At 35.0% G+C, this 19,453-nt stretch overlaps 1 protein-coding gene across 1 annotated transcript in view; it reads right to left on the bottom strand.

Annotated features, from left to right (window-relative positions):
* Positions 1-19,453, bottom strand: part of DIAPH3 (diaphanous related formin 3) — a 258,871-nt gene that overhangs the window by 96,404 nt on the left and 143,014 nt on the right. Inside the window, exons 21-22 of the mRNA XM_052786020.1 lie at positions 13,827-14,066; positions 8,567-8,696 (exon numbers count right to left, since the gene is read on the bottom strand). Coding sequence (XP_052641980.1) covers positions 8,567-8,696; positions 13,827-14,066 — 370 coding nt within the window. The remainder of the gene's footprint in view (positions 1-8,566; positions 8,697-13,826; positions 14,067-19,453) is intronic.

Raw genomic sequence — 19,453 nt, 5'->3', positions numbered from 1 at the left:
CACTGGATTGCTATTGAAAGAAAGAAGCAGCTGCTAAGGCAAGGGCTAGAAATGGCCAAGCTACAGGATACGGCAGCTGCCCCAGCACGGAAAAGTAATATCCCTCGGTGTTGCACAGTACACAGTGATTCGGTGCAGTGGTGGACTAAGAGCTGCCAAGAGACAGAATCGTCTTATAAAAGAAGAAATCAAATTTTCAGGAGGGAAGAGAAAGACAACCTTCGCATCAGTTGCGGCCTCCCTCACCCTCAGCTCTTAAGCCTCATCACCTCGACCCTTGGGGACCCAGACCATGAAGTACTGTGCTGAGTGCAGTGTATTGTATGTTCACAGCTAATTTAGGATAAGATTGTTAATAACTAGTGATTAATAATGATTAAGAATGAACCATTAGCACGAAATGTTAATGAACATCAGTCTAGTAAAGTTTAAAATAAAAGTTTAAAACCAGCCAGACTTATCAGTCTTCTAAACAATGCCATCACTGCAAACTCTGACTCCCTGAGACAGATATATAGGTAGCAAGATACACAAGCCTACACATACATATATATGCACTTGCAACACTTCCCTACTAATTAAAATTAAGCTTTCTCACCTTCAAGGGTCTATACATCTGCACAATGTATTCAGCTTTTCTATTCCATTGCCCTTTCTGCCATTTTAATGTTCCTCTTGCAACTGATTTCTGCATAACCCACTTTATATTTTTTCTTTGTCTTTTAGCAGATATCTACATTTTTCCCTTATAGACTATCAATATTATTTTATTTGTCTTAATCTCACTATCACTTAAAACGCTATACAGAAGTGAAATCTCTCAGTAACATCCATATTTATACCCAGTTGAATAAAAATTAAATTAAAAGTACTGAACAGCTTTATCTGAATGCTGGTCTGTCTACAGATCAAACTGTCTACATGTTTAAATAACTGGGGGCTCAAGGATTGCACCAGCGAATAGCCATGATACTTAACTGTTGGATCGCTGGAAGATGATAGAGAGTGAGCTACGTTCATGGACTACTGACATACTTCAATATCATATTAGAAATTGAAGCACTGTTTTGGTATAAACGTGCAAATATTCTAACTCTTGCTTAATATTTGATTTGCTAATTCATGCTTGTAAAAGATGCATATATTTCTATGCCCTAAAGAAACAGAATATTTCACTTACATTTTACTAGTTCACTGCATAATTATATCTTAAATTTACTTGCCAGATAACAGTACTGTGCACAACTTAAAGCCACAAACATTAAAAGAAATGACACTATTTGCAATAAATACATAACAGTATTGCATATTCCATAATATTGCATGTTCCACCAGCTTTTAAAACCAAAATTTTTAGATTGTGAAATGCACTCAGACACACACACAAAAAAAAAAAAAAAAAAGAAAATCACAAGAAGATGTGTTTAATTACTTATTTTCAGTAAGTTCAATTTATTTTAAAATGGTTCAGACGGGAATATGGCAAGTCTGTAGTGTGCTGAGGTAGGACTTGTGTCCCAATAGAGCAGGCGTTGTTGATCCATTACGGGTATAAACAGGGGTGCAAAAAACATCAACACACACAAAAATGAAGAAATATTTAAAGGTGTACTCAAACCACACCACCATGAATTTCTCTTTGCAAATATTTAATGCCCCTGGTATGGTATCTTAAATGCTGGAGTAGCACATTTTTATGTCTTAAATTGTACATTTCTGGTAAATAGATAAATATCTTTAGCCTAAGATTTTCAAGATTAAAAAACAAGCTCTCTTCAAATTTTTTCCAAAAACAGTAGCCACAAAATAACATGCTTTTTCAGTCTTGTATAGGAATCTCTTTCACACAGTTTAGAGCTTGAAATAGCCTTCTAAGTACTGCATTCATGGACAAATATTTACTTAATATCTTCCTCTATTGCTTAGTGCTCTATAATATTGTAAAATTAATTGCTAAAAACATTACATGTTTTCTCAGTCTTTACAACAAAAAGCAAGAAAAAAAGATGGTTTTTTAAAATGTTTATTCTTTTTAAATAATGGTATCTCAACACCCTTTTTTCCATATGGAATTCTTTGTCTGTCACTACTTTGTTACACTTCAGTATTTATTTTAAGTTTAATACCATTACTTTACAGTTAATAGGAATCTTGTTTGAAAGCCAAATCTAACCAAAACTTCAATTCCTATTACTGTTTATCTTTCGAGCCATAAAATTTAGTATTTGCTATTTTGAGTGCCACATTTATATAATCATTGTTATAAGCAATCTAACTCCAACTTAAAACATATAGTTGCTTTTTTCCACTGATGAAAATATGTCTCAAGAAGGCAATTCTGTAACCTTAACTCTTTTGACAGTTAAGCACATTAATCTTATTTCTAAACTAATTTGTACTTGTGGTAATGTAATCAAGTGAAATATTTTTCTGTTCTTTATTACCCCCATACCCGCACTTTAGTCCTTTTCCTGATTGTGATATTCTAACCCTCCTCTAACAACAGCACTTAATTTTGTCTCAACGCCTCATTTCACTAGGACATTTCTACTCCTAGTAACAGTAAATATTTACTGAAGTAACAGTAAATCTTTAGAAATCAGAATAGGTACAACTGTTCCTGAAATGAGCAAGCTCCTTTACAAAAGTAAGTACTGCATTCTTGTTTATACAGTTATTTCTCTAATTCTCATTTTGTCCAACTTTGATAGCAGTTTTCCATGGGGCAAAAATTTAAGTTATATACTGTGATAAAATTCCTGAAATTAAGTCCACATTTCTTTTAGGATTTTCTTCACTTGATGTAACGAATGCTTAGTTTGTTTAGCTGCCTCTAGACTAACTTACAAGAGTAGACAATAGCTGTGGTAAAGCATACACTGGCTTCTTTCCATATAAACTAAGGCATAAGATACGTTTGATACCTCCCTTGGGTCCTGTCTTGATATGAACCAATAGGATCACAGACCAAGAAACTAGAAGGTCTCACAGGTGCAAGTAATAGAGTGATTTTTCACTCAGAGGATAAACCCTGTGTTTTCATTGTAAGGTTGATTCCTGACATTTTGTGACTATTATCAGATTACAGCCCTGTGTGTACCAGAAAGTTGCAACATAAGCCATTAGTCACATTATTTATTCTCTGCCATTGATGGAAATCTCTGAATATCTACTTTGAAACGTATTTCATGAATGTACATATAAAAAACATAACACAGATGAACTGTATACTATAAGTGAAGATACTTACCTAAAGCTGAATTAATTAAATTAACATCCAAGAATGAACAAGGACACTGTTCCTTTTTCAGCAGTCTGAAGAACTCTTTTTACTCTCTTTCTGAAGAGCCACCAAAAGAGCCACCAAAAAATAAAATTCAGGTAACAGATACAAAATAAAAAAAAGGACCTCTACAAATGGACCTCTGATTGGTAGCAACTTTCCTGGTTATTCCTCATAGCCATTATTCTCGAAAACTGTCATTTAAGGCAGAGAAACATCCCATACATAACATTAAAAAAATTGGAAAATGAACTTTGCATTTAAAAAGAAAGGAATTCTCAAAAAAACCCCCCAAAATTACGATAAAATTGTTACCATGTTAGTTACAAACATTTTTCAAAGTAAATCTCTGAATGGGCTACCATTCCACAGTACGTATCTGCTATGAAAACTTAGAAACTTGTGTAACCTGCAAGGTAGTGGAATTATCTATTGATTTTGGTACTGGTTGAGTACAATACATTTTGGAGTAACTCATGAAGTTTGTGATGTTTTCTGAAAGCACAAAAAACCCCACCCAAACAAACACAACAATCCTGACTACGTGAAAACACGCACTGTGAATTTGCAACCTAAGAAAAAATAGAAGCCCAAGCAATGCATAGCAGAAAGTATCTTATTTAATAGTACTGAGAAATTTGCCATAGACTCTTAGAAATTCTGTAATAGGAAAAAACCACCTTTCCTTATGACATTCTCCTGGTTTCAGCTGGGATAGAGTTAATTTTCTTCCTACTAGCTGGTATAGTGCTGTGTTTTGGGTTCGGTGTGAGAAGAATGTTGATAACACACTGATGTTTTCAGTTGTTGCTAAGTAGCGTTTAGACCAAGTCAAGGATTTTTCAGCTTCTGATGCCCAGCCAGCAAGAAAGCTGGAGGGGCACAAGAAACTGGGAGGGGACACAGCCAGGACAGCTGACCCAAACTGGCCAAAGGGGTATTCCATACCATGTGATGTCATGCCCAGTATATAAGCTCGGGGGAGTGGGCCTGGGGGAGATCGCTGCTCGGGAACTAAGCGGGCATCGGTCGGCAAGTGGTGAGCAATTGCATTGTGCATCACTTGTTTTGTGTATTCCAATTCCTTTATTACTATTATTGCCATTTTATTATTGTTGTTATTATCATTATTAGTTTCTTCCTTTCTGTCCTATTAAACTGTTCTTATCTCAACCCACAAGTATTACCTCCCCCCCGCCATTCTCTCCCCCATCCCACTGGGTGGCAGAAAGCGAGTGAGCAGCCGCGTGGTGCTTAGTTACCAGCTGGGGTTAAGCCACGACAGACATATAGATTGCTTATAGCATATATATTAATATTGTTCTCTCATGCTGTCCTAATATTTTTAAATGTTGTAAGTGGGGGTGTTCTGTTTTTTAATGAATGTAGATTAAACTTCATATTTACAATTTCATTCCTAGCTTTAAAAAGAAACAGTGAAATTAATTATCTATGAAAAAAACTGAATGAAGTTTCAAAAATGAGAAAATGGATAAGTTACTTGCAAAGCAACAATGAGTTAATGACTTTTAGAGGAAGGAAAAGCTGCAGTTTTATATTGTTATTACAATATGAAAGGAAGACTCTATACACTGTTACCTGTAAGGTCTGTGTAAATTGGAGTCAATCAAATAAAACAGCAGCCTGGATAAATGCAATATAAATCTTTAGAATACCATAAAATAAGAAATTAGTAAAGTGTACTAATTACCAAAATATTTCTTGTCTGGAATACTAATAGAAAAGCAGGAAAGTCATTATGTTTAAAAGAAGAGACAGCTTTAATTATATGAATCTTCAGGAACTGTCATATCAGTAAGCTCATTAGCAGCAATGAAAGTTCCTCCTGCTGATCTGAGAGTACTTAAAAAACAGGATTTGTTATACTTCAAAGCAAAAAGGTATCTTTAATTCAAGTACTGTAACAGTGAATTAAGCCTACTTCTAGTATTACAAAAGTAAAAACTAAAACTTTAGCACATAATAGAAAAAAAAAAACCACAAATTAAATACCCTGAAGTAATCTACAATTGCACAGGTCACATGTCCCTTGCTACTTGCCTGTCAAAGTTATATTTTAAAAAATTAAAATTTATTTTTTGTAATGCAATTCACATATTGTGAATGTTTTATCATTTATAAGATACATGTTAGCTTCACAACTAACAGACCTTGTCACTGCTCTTGGAGTCTTGCAAGCTATGTTAACAGCTTACTGTATGATAATTACTGGACAATATTAAGTGAAAGGACCAAGAATGTCTCTTCTAAAAAGCATAAAAAGAAAATGAGCTGCTAAACACTGTAATGTTCTAATGTTCACCATTTTGAATAAGAAATAACTTGAGAGAGAAGTTTTAAGAATGAGCAAGTACAAAATAAAAAAAGATCCAATGTATGCTACAAATGGGCTGGCTGATACAAGGACAGTCATGTCAAGGAAGAATTCTATAAAAGCATCTTTTAAGTAACTTGTTTTAAGAAACTTGTAGAAGACTCAGCCACCACCTGGTGATCAAACCAAAACCAATAAATGCACAGTATAGCTCCATTTTTATGCAGTGTGTTCAACTTAAAAGTTTTCTGTTAATATTGTTCAAATGGCATTTACACATCTTTCTGCCACATTAATTTTGATTTATAATTTAAAGGACACTTGCAAATAATATCTTTATGCCACATATAAAATGGGAAATTATTGTATTTGAAGAAATGAATATGCAGACAGGAAATAAAAACAGCTCAATAAAAAAAATAGCAACAAAGGTATGGGAGAAAAGAATATTCTTATCAAACTTCATTGATTTAGTCTTGGGAATTACTTTTAAGAATTACTTCAGAGCACAAAGGAATGTCATTCCACTACCTCTACAAGGCCCTAAGCTTTGCTAGGACAAAAGGTAGCGAAAAGGATTTAGAAACAAATACTGGAACAAAATACAAACTATATGGTACCCAGAAAATTTGAACATTATATTAGTATGATACAAAACCAGAAAAGAATGATCTATCTCCTCACCCAACAACTTTGACCAACAAAGCAGCATATATGTAAACAGAACCTTCCTATCAGATAACAGGAAAAACCCAGGCTGACTTCCTTCTTCTGTACTACCAGCAGCCTGTAACCTTTAGATGTAACCTTTGGATCCAGTGGTTTTCCAAATTTACTGGAAGTCTGAACTGCTTCCAATTAATACAGCCCAGGACAGATTATTCTTGTTGTACAGTATCTTGGAATGGAGGAGTTGCTCTAAGACCTCAATACCCAAATTCTGTTCTAACACAACTAGTATTTCTTCTGGAATAAGCATATTTAACTAGATGATCATCAAGATAAAAGATTTTTGATGAATTCCCCCTCTGTCACTCACTCTCCGTAGCAGCCATAATGATGCCTTGTAATATCTGCTGTGTTTTCCCAGCTCACTGTAGAAGCCTCAATGCAAATCATTCTTGGTCAACTTAATCTTCATCAGCATATCAGTAAATTACATCAGACCAGGTGAGTCCATTATGTCAGATATGGCTGATCACAACCACAGATTCACAGATTTTTTTTGAACTGACCTTTTGGTAAGCTCAAGCAAAAATCGCCACCTCATTAAAAATTTACTGCGCAAAAGTTCGTGCATATTAAATCAACTTTCTTCGTAAAAATATACTTCTGCAAAAGTACTAAAAACTTAAAAAAAAAAATGAACTGCAGTCTTTGGGATCTGATGGATTTTCCAAAATTCCAGTGCATGAATCATCTTTCAAAACAAAATGAAATTTTGCAGGTAGGGAAACAAGTATAAACAAACACACTGATATGCTAATCTGTTAAAGACATCCTAAGCCTTTGTCTTTTTCATACAGGAAAACTGAAACACAAAATACACCTCAGAATACACTGAAGCAAATTCAATACATAAACTTGAAAATATGGTCATTGATTTCCATCCTACAACATACTGAGTAAGATCAAAGATTCATCTAGTCAACAGCAGACACCTAAAAAAGAACAGAAAGCCTGGACTAACTGATAATTTTACTGGCTACTCTTTCAATGGTCAGTGTTTTATATCTCAGAAGCTTTCCAGAAGACAATCAGCAGCTTCATAGAAGATGACTGTCTACACTGAAAATAATGGCTTCTAATAATGAACATTTTTCTGTCTGATACACAAAATTCAACCACAATACAGCCAATAACATACTAGTAATCAAAAATCAGTGGCCAGTTAACACTGAAGGTAATGCATAAAATACTAAATTTATATACATCAGAAACTCTTTCTATTACCAGTACAAACAGTTAGATGAAGGGCTTGAAGCATTTGACAGCTATTTAAAAATACTTGAACTTCTAAGTGGTTATAATGCACCAACTAAAATTGGAAACTTTAAGAACCACGTCAACAGAAAGCGAACTCTATGGGAGTGACCACTATCTCAAGTTCTCTATCAGGAGCAGGTTTTGCAAAGCTGTAGTTTGTGGCAGGGAGAATAACTGAGGCATAAGAGTGACACTGTACAAAGCAATACATATAAACAGTGATATTCTCCAAACTGACATAAACTAAAAAATTTATAACTGAGACAGCCCACCCAATCTTCTTTTCCTGCAAGAGTAGGACAGTGCCGAGGTGGCATCAATTTCTAACTTCATGCTTACTCAGTTTAAATTACTTAAGCTGTGATAAAATATGGAGAAGGTACTCTTAATTAAGAAATTAACTGCAAAAAAACCACTGCTGCTTATAATGAGATTTACCATATTCTATACTGCATGATGAAGCAGTAAAAAGAGGATTTTATTTTTCCACACTTCCAATGCTACTGTTTCATGAAAAACATACACACAAGGAAAAAAAAAAACCTGTTCTGATTCATGTTTAGAAAAAAAACCAACATAAAATTAAGTGATGGTATGACAGCCTTTCTGCGTTTCTGAATTAAAAGACACTGAGTGAATGTACTACACTTACCATATACAAGATTGAGAGTTGGACATAGTTTAAGATCTGTTAATAGAAAAGAACTTTTTAAAGAAATCTATTTTCTACAATGATTCTAGAAGACATGTTAGAAGAAATGTAATGGGAAATCCTGTAGTAAATATTAGAGGACTGAACAATAAATATCAAGACCACTCGCAGCAGCTCAAATTACCAATTTATGATATAGACCACTAATGTCTATTTTTAAAATAATGTTAGTAAAAAAAAAAAAGCATCATCTCACATAAAAGACACTGCAATGCACTCAGAATCAAAACTTTTAGTTAGTTATACAAACCTTTGCTAGCTTTATCTAAATGCTGAAAATCCTCAACAAAATTCAGGACATCCTGATAGCTTTCCTCACACACTTCTACAAGAAAATGGAGCAATGTTGTTTTTTGATCTGCCGACTTCGTGTCCTTCAGCTAGAGAGAAAAAAATAAATGTTAAAACACTGAAAATAAGATTACTTCTGACTATTTTGATAATTAATATATATTACTAATTGTGAAACCAAGAAAGGTAAGAACAAACTGTTGAACTGGTAGAGCTCTTTTAAAGAAAACCGTAAGTAACTAGCTGTTTCATTTTCCCCCTTGCTAAAAATCACTAGAAAGATCACATTAAATATTTTTTAATTCTACGCAATATTTGAGTTCTGTACTCAAAACCAGTGCACATTTCTCTTTTTAAATGTAATTATTTAAGCAATACAGGAATATTTGCAAAACTGTGAATAGACTCATGAAAGTGTAAAAAATAAAAATCGGAGCTAAATCAGCAAAATCTAACAATACATGATGCACATATCCACTCTATGATGTGATTTCCTTATGTGTGAAGCTAACTCTAGCCCAACAATATTTATGCAGTGGAAGCTGCAACCTCAACCTGCACAAGTTCTTGTTATCAATTCTCAATAGGGCAAACGAGTTCATAGGCTTCATTGTTTAAAAACTTCTGACTTCAAAAATTCTCAAGCACAGTTTTCTTTCTGAACCCTTTATACATATAAAATTATTTTAAGCCCAGCCACTTTAAAACTTGCAGCTACTTGTGTAAAAATACTAACAATTGACAACTGACAAACATTCATTTATACATTTCTGTTGTAGTCTCCCATTTGAGCTAGTCTTTCAAACCGTTGGAGAGATTTTTACAAATAGAAAATGACATCTCACATGAAAGTGTTTCTTCGCTACTTAAAAACTATTTCTGCATAAAACAATTTAACAGAAAAAGTATACATGTACACAGGCACACAAAGTATGCACACATACTAAAGGGCTGCCACAATTCCGCACAGACCTGTACATCTAAATATCAGGGGGAAAAGTCTTTAGTGCCGTATTACAACTAGCACTAAACAAGTAGAAAACTCATGGTAGCTTGTTTCAACTTCAGGACTGTTCTTTAGTTTGGTTACCATGAAAAATACAAGTGATCAGCAACGCTCAGCGGTATAAGAGTAACTAGAGCAACAAGGCAGAAAGGAAAAATTACCCTTCTTTCCAAAGAGGGTTCAAAACCAGACACTGAGCTATATGGGGATTACTTCTGAATAAGGAACTGAGAGCAAGATCAATCCCAATTTAAATATACATACAGATTTATTCTTTTTTTCAAAAATATATTACCACAGTTTTCCCATGGTTGCAAATTTCTTATGAAGAGATTTTTTCACACTTCTTGTGCTTCCCAATATCCTCAGAGATCACTTGAGGGGCATTTTATTGATCTGATTTAAAAACCAAATTAGAGCATACTGTTTGCTTTTTCCATACTGTATGTAAATTGAGAATTTTGGATGGTGGTTATCACTGAGGTTGATATTTCATACTTCACTGTAAAAAGTCAGTGATTATTTTCAAAGATCAAAATGCTGCTATCTTAATAAATATGATGAGATATACTCTTCCAGAATGTATATGTCTTCCTTCAGATGAGTGGATTAATAATAATGTGAGACATAATTTTTTAAATGAACAGAAAATGGAACACACAGATATATATATCTCAAAAGCAAAAAATATATGATAGGGTCATTACTGTATGCAGTGTTATAAAATAAGTTACTTCTGTGCTGGGAATCTCAGTGAGAAACGTCTCAATAATTGAAACCACACAAAATTTCTACAATGTGACACTGCTTAAAATACAGGTAGTTAACAAAAGTTAGTTTTAAAAATAAACTAGTGTTATAAACATGCATATAATTTTAATATATCAGTATTTAATAAACAATTGAGTATTAGCATAGCAATATCATATCTCTCTTCTGAGAATATGCACACGTGTTCTCTGATGCAGAAGAACTATTACAGTTCAATCCTACACAATGCAGGGACAAGGCAAGATATGGAATTTTCTTCTGCAAAGAGGATAGTCCCTATGCATAGTCAGGCACCAATGAAGAAGAGCAGATAAATTGTATATTCCTCAGATATTATAAAACCCAACATCTTTGAAAGACAGAAGCCACTGTAAATTTCTTAAGTTCTCAGAACCCCTACTGAAAACTGATGCAGACAACAAAGCAGTCTGCAATTTGCAGCTTTCTAGTTTGGGGTCTTGAAGGAATATTCGTTTGGGTGGAGATTTTTCCTATTTTAATACTAATATTTTTAATAGTTGAACCAGTTTATTATTCTCAGAACAGAGGGGATTAAGCATTAACCAAGACACTACACATAGTTAAGAAAATCCCAAAATTTACACATACATAGTTTTACCTCTGTGTTTCCAGACAAAGTGATCTGTGTAAGACACAATTTCATAACCAGTGAAGGATTGGCACTCACGGACTTCCTAAATGAGGCCACAATTGGATGAGGTAAATTAAGAATTGCTGGCTAGTACCCTGATACACATAGGATAGTAAATGCAAATTCCCAGTGATTCTCTCTGAAAAATCTGTCAACCTTCAAAAGAACAAGTAGTTGCCTGTAGGTTGCACTTGTCTGGGGATATCTAGTGTCAGAGATCTGAAATTTTACAGATAATCTCTAAGGTGGCCATAGTTGCTGTGCCCCCCAGCAAAATCTGTAATAGTTGGTATTTCTTTCCTAATCATAGAATGGTTTGGGTTGGAAGGGACCTTTGAAGATCATCTCGTCCAACCCCCTTGCCATAGGCAAGGACATCAATACACTCATATTCAACAACCATGAAGGTTGCATTATCTTCCCCCTAGAAAAGTTTTTAAGCACTGTGGTCTGGTATTTACAAACTAGCATGAAGTGATGCCAAATCAAATATATATGAAATCTCTGTCATTGGATCTTCATTTTTTTACTTGTACATTTCTTATGTAAATGAAACATATTGAGTACTATGATATATATTTATACATAAATTAATAAAGTCCTGAAAGGAGTAAACCAGTATCACCACTTCTAATCATATAACATGATACAGTGTCAAAATTACACTGTACTAAGCATTTTGGTAACAGGGAGCAAATTACCTTTTTTGGTCCTTATAGCTTTGTATCTACTTCACCTACAGACCATCAGTAGTGATCAGCATTTCTCTTGAGCAGAAGGTTGGACTAGATGCCTACTGACATCCCTTCCCACCTGAATTATTCCATGATTCTTAGAAACATGCACACACTTCCCAACTAGTTAACTACATACCCTATTCAAAGTATTACTTACTTTAGCTCTTAATTTGGCCTCACAGAGACTCTTTGAGAATTGTTAGTATACCTGGATTTCAAAAGCTTTCCACAATCTTCTTCACTATCAAGTTCTTAACTATCCTTCCAGTTAGGAAGCTTTCGTAACTTTTAAGCAAACTTCTTTTGTTACCAGCAAAGCCAATTATTCCATCTCCTACCTTAGCTACATAGAAAACAAATGCTCCAATGCCTTCTTTATCATAAATTAATAACAAAAGAACACTTATGTCCTCCTCATGTTCCTCTTTGCTAAACTAAATACACCCAAATGCTTTTTTTTTGTTTGGAAGTGTTACATGTTACTGTCATCTGGATTCTCACCAGTCAGTCTATATATTTTCTGCAGTAATTCAGACAAAACTTCACTTAAAACCTTATCAGCACTAAGGAAACAGTAGATAATTACCATCTTTATAATACATAGAAGGTCCACTGAAGGAAACATTTTTTTCCTCTCCAACAGAATGTTGTAACCTCCTGTAAAGCTACATAACCTGTAAACATGCAAATCTAAGCTAGTATGAGATCCTAGATTATCAAATGCATTTAATGCCAGAGCACTGTAGAGTTAGCCAGGACTTAAAGACCATTTTCTGGAATTCTGCCTAGCCATTTACTCCTTACTTTCATTATCTGCACACATTACTTTCCTTTCCTATGTGTAGTACTTCATGGTAGTCTTGAAAATTTTCATCTTCTAGATCTTAGATTTTGAATAATAATTGATTTTTGACCCTCCTCTGCAAAGTACCTGTAACAATTACCTCCATATTGTTTTCATAAGTATATTTCTTTTTTGTTGCCTTGTGCCTTAAAAATACAGAGAATATAACCAGACAGATTCTTGTAAAATCATACCTAAGAAGTAAATGCACCCAATTAGAGAGAGAACCTTTAGTATGTTTCTTCTGAACATGTTTCTCAACAAATTGTACTTTTAACTCAATAATTTCATCTACGCTGTATTTCTCTAGGTGGCTGATGCATGCTTAAATGTTTACTTTAGACTAGGGAAGATATATAACCTATCCTCTATGAATATTTAAGTTATAGGTAGTGCATTCAACACTCGAGAACCATAGTGAAAGAATTCTTCTGAAACATGGCAGAGTAAGGGTCATTATTTTAAAGAATGTAGAAGTTAACATATTGTATTTTCGCTTGTGTAAAAAGATAAAGAAGCTGAGAGAAGACAAAGAGTACATACAAACTTCCAAATAATTCTTTTCTCATAAGGACTATTACATACATGTGCACTCTCCACAGATTTTGCAGTGTCCTCCCAGAGGGCACATGAAAAAAATAACAACAATAAGTAAGGGGAAGGGAATTAGGATTAGAATCGATTATAAATTAACACTCAGGAAATTATAGATGTCTTCTTGTATATACCTTATATAAAAGTTGAAAGAGTGAAAATGTAAGGAAAAATAGAAGAAAAAGGGAACTGATGAAACTGCGCAACAACAGAAAAGAATCAGATAATGACAAAAATTTATGTAAAACAGAAAATATAACTGTACTAAAACAGATTAAAATCTGACAGTCTTAGAAGTGTAAGATGACAACACTACTATGATGACAGTGATATGGTCCTTCCATAACCTTATTTAGTTTGGGCTTTTTTTATTATTATTATTCTCTCAGCATGGAATCTTCTAAAAGTTTAAATGCAAACCAGTCTCAAGATGGCTATACACAGATTAGCTGTATTGTTCAAACCATCAACTAATGTTAAGAATTATGGGAGGAAAAAAAAAAGAAAACAAAAAATTAACTGCAGAAAAAACATCAAAACAAAGTATTTAAGTAGCATAATAAAATCAAATTAAAACCTCAGTGTAATGCTCAACATGGACATTTCAAAACTCACTTTACATAGGGAGCTGAGATTATATCCAAAGGTCTGCGCATTTCGAGAACCTGCATTCATGTAGTTTCCCATTAACAATACTAGTTCCAAAAGCTTGCTAAAGCTTTTACTCTTCTTTATCTCTTCACAGGCAGCACTGACAGCCATGATGTCAGGTTTGATGTTGTTCACCTGCTCCTCAAACTGAAGCTTAAAAAGAATAGCACTGAGCCGTGGCCGTAGTCTCTTCACGTTGCTCATCTGATTGAAAAGAAAATAGGAGATTTCCTTTAAAATTCAAGGTACACTTTGGCACTGTACAAATGCATACAATCTGAAATGATTTATTGGTGTGACAGGCTTGAAGAAGCAATATATCTGCTATAACTGATAGCAAATGAACGAATGAATGAGAGACACTTGGGTAAGCAACTGAAATCCCATCTTGTGGTTAATACGAACTGCCCCCATCCTGTCCCAATAACTAGTATGTGTAAGCAATAAAAGATAAAGTGTCATCATATATCACATCTGTCAACTCATACACCAAATCCTGTAAAACTAATCCAAGTTTATGACCCAGTAGTTGCAAAGTAATAAAAGTAGTTTGCAGATTTTGTATAACTCGGGATGTACCAAAACAAGGTAAATCTCATTTTCTGGTGCAAATATTTAAAAGCTGATTTCAATAAAAACTTAGTATAAACTTGCAGGAAAATAACAGTTTTGAAAAAAATCTCAGCTATGAAACACTTAATATAGCATATGTTAATATATACCAGTACTCATACCATATAGTCCTGTATACTAACCTCACACAGTTAATTAGGTAAAGCAGAACGCTCCAAGGAAAACAGTAGCTTCTGTAGATCATGTGCAAAAGACTTGGCTTTTTCTGTGGTTTACTGGTCAGATATTTTCAACAGAAGTTTCAATCTTCCCATATAGCTTAGGTCACTGAATTCCCAACCCAGAGTTACTTTGCACATTATTTACTATCTCCAAACAACAAGACTCCAGATTTTATTGCTTCTTTAAATCAAGAAACATTGAACGCATATTAATGCAATAAATTAAATTCCTCCATCTCTCAAGTTTCCAATGTACTACTCATCCTTCCAACTCTATCACAGTGTCCTGGTTTCAGCTGGGATAGAGTTAATTGTCTTCCTAGTAGCTGGTATAGTGCTGTGGTTTTGAGTTAGGTATGAGAATAATGTTGATAACACACTGATGTTTTCAGTTGTTGCTAAGTAGTGTTTAGTCTAAAGTCAAGGATTTTTCAGCTTCTCATGCCCAGCCAGCGAGAAAGCTGGAGGGGCACAAGAAGTTGGGAGGGGACACAGCCAGGGCACCTGACCCAAACTGGCCAACGGGGTATTCCATACCATGTGACGTCATGCCCAGTATATAAACTGGGGGGAGTGGGGGTGGGGGGATCGCTGCTCGGGGACTAACTGGGCGTTGATCGGTGGGTGGTGAGCAATTGCATTGTGCATCATTTGTATATTACAATCCTTTTATTATTACTGTTTTCATTTTATTAGTGTTATCATTATCATTATTAGTTTCTTCTTTTCTGTTCTATTAAACCTTTCTTATCTCAACCCACAAGGTTTACTTCTCCCGATTCTTTCCCCCATCCCACTGGGTGGGGGGGAAGTGAGTGAGCGGCTGCGTGGTGCTTAGTTGCTGGTTGGGGTTAAACCACGACACACAGAAATCTTCAAACTTTTTTTAAGTCTGGCATCACATACAATCCCTGAAGCTTTCTGTTTTTCATTCTTGTTCCTTTTCTTCCTACCAGGCATTACATGTTCCTTGCTTTTTCCTTCTTCCATAGCAGAAATCATGTTTTTTTCCTCCCTGCTCTGGTTCTGTTTGCACTTGAGAAACACTAGTCTCAAATTCTGCCATGAGCTTCTTCCCTCATTTTTCCCTATCCTTGTTTTCTCACCAGTTTGATGAATTCTATAAGACCTTCTTCCCCATCCTTTTATTTTTCCTTCTCAAGGCAAGGTTCAAGCCAATAATGCCTTGACAGCTCCTAAAATCCTAAACTAGGTTTGGTTTTGTTTTTTTTTAAATAAAAAAACACGTTACGGTTTCCAGCTATCAGTACTTCTCAGTGCAAGAAAAGCAGCAATAATATTGGCACTTCTCCTATAAAGTAACAGGTTTCATGTAGTGGCCTTAAAAGTTTGCCTTTAAATTGGAAATATCCCCCTCCATTCCACAGTGATACCTAAGGTTTTACAGAATATTTCTCAACACGTATCTAGCCTATCAATGCAAAAATCGCTGACAGTGCAACGTTCACAAGTCATTTGGTGCCAATTATCCCACAATAGACTCAGTGAAAAGGATAATGGTGACAGTCTTCATCCATTTCAGTGTAAAGTCAAACAAGTTATCTTTAACTGATACTGAAGGCTGTCTAATCCAAAGGGTTTGATACAGAAGCAGAAGAGGGTGGAATTTACAGTCTATTTTATTGGTTTTACTGTGACAGCAGTAGAAAATAAAATCAGGTAGAGTTAACATTTTATGCTACTAAGCCACTTCTGCAATGCCTGCCTAGCAGTGCAACCACCTGATGATATCCCATTGAAGTAAATACACCATTTGGATTTTAGTTCAAGTAAGAAATCTTCAAGTAAAATAAGCAATCCTTTCCACTAACACTTTGGTTTTCATCACAGAGCAGAGCACGCAAACAGGATGCCTTTCAGATGAAACTAGGTTGAAAAATCAACTCCACTACTGAGCTTTAGTCCACAGACTGCCTGCAGCCTGGTCCTAAAGTAAAACATTTAACATGTATACAGTTTGAATGTTAGCTCAGTATCAACTGTAGGCAGATATTCTGTACTCATCATACACTAAATAGCATCCAATAGTGTGGTAAAACTCTTACTTAAGAATGGGTAAGCAAGGATAATGGGATTTGAATTTAAACAGGGCATTTCACAGGGAAATAGAAACAGAAATACCTAAAATCCACCTAAAATGAACATAGTGCTCTTACTACTTTACACCTAATTTAAGAATAAATACCTAAAAGAACATTAAGGAACTAGATAGAGGCAAGTGTCACAAGGTCATTCTCCCAGCTCCATCAGGAAGAATCTAGTATTAACTCCTTTTCCTCAAACTCCTCACTCACTAGATTTATATATGTACTACTACTTTTCAGCATAATGAGAATATTCTTCTTAATTTTAAGTTTTGCTCTCTGTTCAGCCAGGAAGAATTTGAGACTAGACTAGAAAACCCACAAAACTCCATTGAAATTATCCAGACTTTTAATATTTGTCCCTACTCAGGGTGCAATAGAGATGATCATTAATATTAAACCATGGGAACTAACAAAATAAAGTGTAAGTTGCATTGATTTTAAATGGTACCAAGCTCAAGATACTACAGAACCAGCAGATGATGTATCATTTAGTGACTCTTGGCTTCTCAGACAGGCTGATTCTTGTAACTGAAATAATTGGGTACTTTAGATCACAAAGATGTGTTGCACAAACATGAGCAAGCACATATGCATAAAAGATGCAAAGTTTTTATCAGAACCAGTTGAACTACAACAAACTAAGAAGTTCTGTACATAAGTCTTAAGGATGGGTGCAGAAATATGTCATCTAAAAAGTCAGAAACAGAAGCACATGCGAGAAACACAACAGAAATGCCATTGGGTGCTTTTTTTTTATTTATTGTTTTTTAAACACTCTGAAATCCATAGTTCATGTACAAGGCATGTTGTTGGTACTATTTGTTTACCTGTTTGCTAAGTCAATAACTGAGAAGGGAGGAGATGGAGAGTTCCCTTAGCAATATGTGGCTTTCTTTGTGACATGTAGTCTACAAATATATTCAAACTGTAAAATCCATACACCTCATCACAAGAGATGCTAAGAATTTGTGCTGCAATGTTGAGAAGCTTATGTTCATTCCCTATACTTTTTTATACTCAGCATATAAGTTTACTTATGTCCTTACAGTGGAATCCTGAAAACAGATAATCCAAATAACTAAAAAGGGAAGTTGAAGTAGAAAGCTAAAGAATGAGCAGACTACATGTCAGAGAACTCAGTGTATAGGTAACAAATTGTGCTATTTTTCACGTAATAGTCCACAAGAATATTCTCATTATGTGCAAGTCCAAATGGGAACTGACAACTGAGTTGAGCTATCCAGTAGCAGCTTGCATAGCCCTTTATCCAACAGCAAAGAGAGTTTTTTCTCTCAAATACAGCATAAATCAGAAGGCACCTGCAAGACTGTGCCATGTGGTAAATGTGTACTTTCACTGTCTGCTTTGTTGATGCCAAGTAAAGGAACACGTCTCAGAAGTTACCCTGACATTAAATTTTGATCACTGAATGGGATTCATTCTTACCACAAGCTCGTAGAGAAAAACACTGCAAGAGTTCCAGTTTCACAATACACCTTCCTTAAAGGATCAACAGTGCTGAGGCTGTCAGACCACCTGAAAGTGTTCCCATCCAAAAATTAAAATATCAGTTATAGCCAAGCAGACTAAAAGAGTAAACTGGAAGGGCATCCCCTGTGGAAAACGTATGGTTTTCATCACTGCGGCATCAGTGAACTCTACAGACTGCATAGGTATAAAGTGTGAATTTCTAACACTTATCTTTAGACTCAGGCACTTGAAAAGCAGAAAAAAAATTTCATGTAAGGAAGAACTGATACCTTAACAGACTTTTTATCATATTTAAAGAAGAAAAAAGAACACCCTGCTCAATTTGAAATGGGCAGTCAACATGGCCAAACCTTAGGGAAGACCACCAGCATTCTGGAAAGACCAAACATTAATTCAGTGTATAGGAAGTCAATTCACGATAATGGAACAGTATTTTTGTTCAGATGTTTTTACGGCTATGTGGAAATAGTACATCTTTCTTCACCTTTGACACAGTCTTTTTCCAAAATAAATGACAATAAAGTCAAGAACTGACAACTCAAAATTACAATAACTTATGAGAAATCAACAGTCTTTATATTTACAATGTCGATATGTGTACATGCAAACAATCGAACTGATGACTTTTCAGTGTTACTAGCACTGATAGAGGGAACATCCTGCTACTCTATTTCTCCAGCTTGAATTATAAACAGCTTGTATTTGCACCACTGACTTGATTTCTTGTAAATCCAAGATTCTCCTAAGACACTCAAGTTAGAAGAGAAGGGAGTGTACTGTAAGTGACATAGGGACAACACCTATCAATTACCTCCTAGCTGCACACAGGTAGCCTTCTCTTGTCTTGTGGATGACAGTGCACTGATATACAGTGCAGAAAATCCCTGGTACTGTTTTTGATGGCATTATGTTCAACAAAGATGGACCGGCAAGGCCAGTCTGCAGATCTCAGAAATGGGGGCATTCCTTTTGAGTACTCCAGAAGTCACCTGTCCCATGAAATACATCTAAATTGCCAATGGGGGCTACAAGACAGTTGTCAAAATAAGCTGAGTTTACAGTCTTCATGCTGAAATTCAGATAGGTATATTCTACTATAAAAAGAAAGAGGTGACTTTTTTTGTCTTATCCAAAAAATACAATTAGATTTACTGACATCTTGATCAGAATGGAACGTAGAGACAGCTTTTGTTTCTCC

Source organism: Harpia harpyja, chromosome 4 (assembly GCF_026419915.1).
Source record: "Harpia harpyja isolate bHarHar1 chromosome 4, bHarHar1 primary haplotype, whole genome shotgun sequence".
NCBI lineage: Eukaryota > Metazoa > Chordata > Aves > Accipitriformes > Accipitridae > Harpia > Harpia harpyja.
The sequence above is the reverse complement of the archived record's forward strand: the minus strand, read 5'-3'. Positions and strand labels throughout refer to the sequence as shown.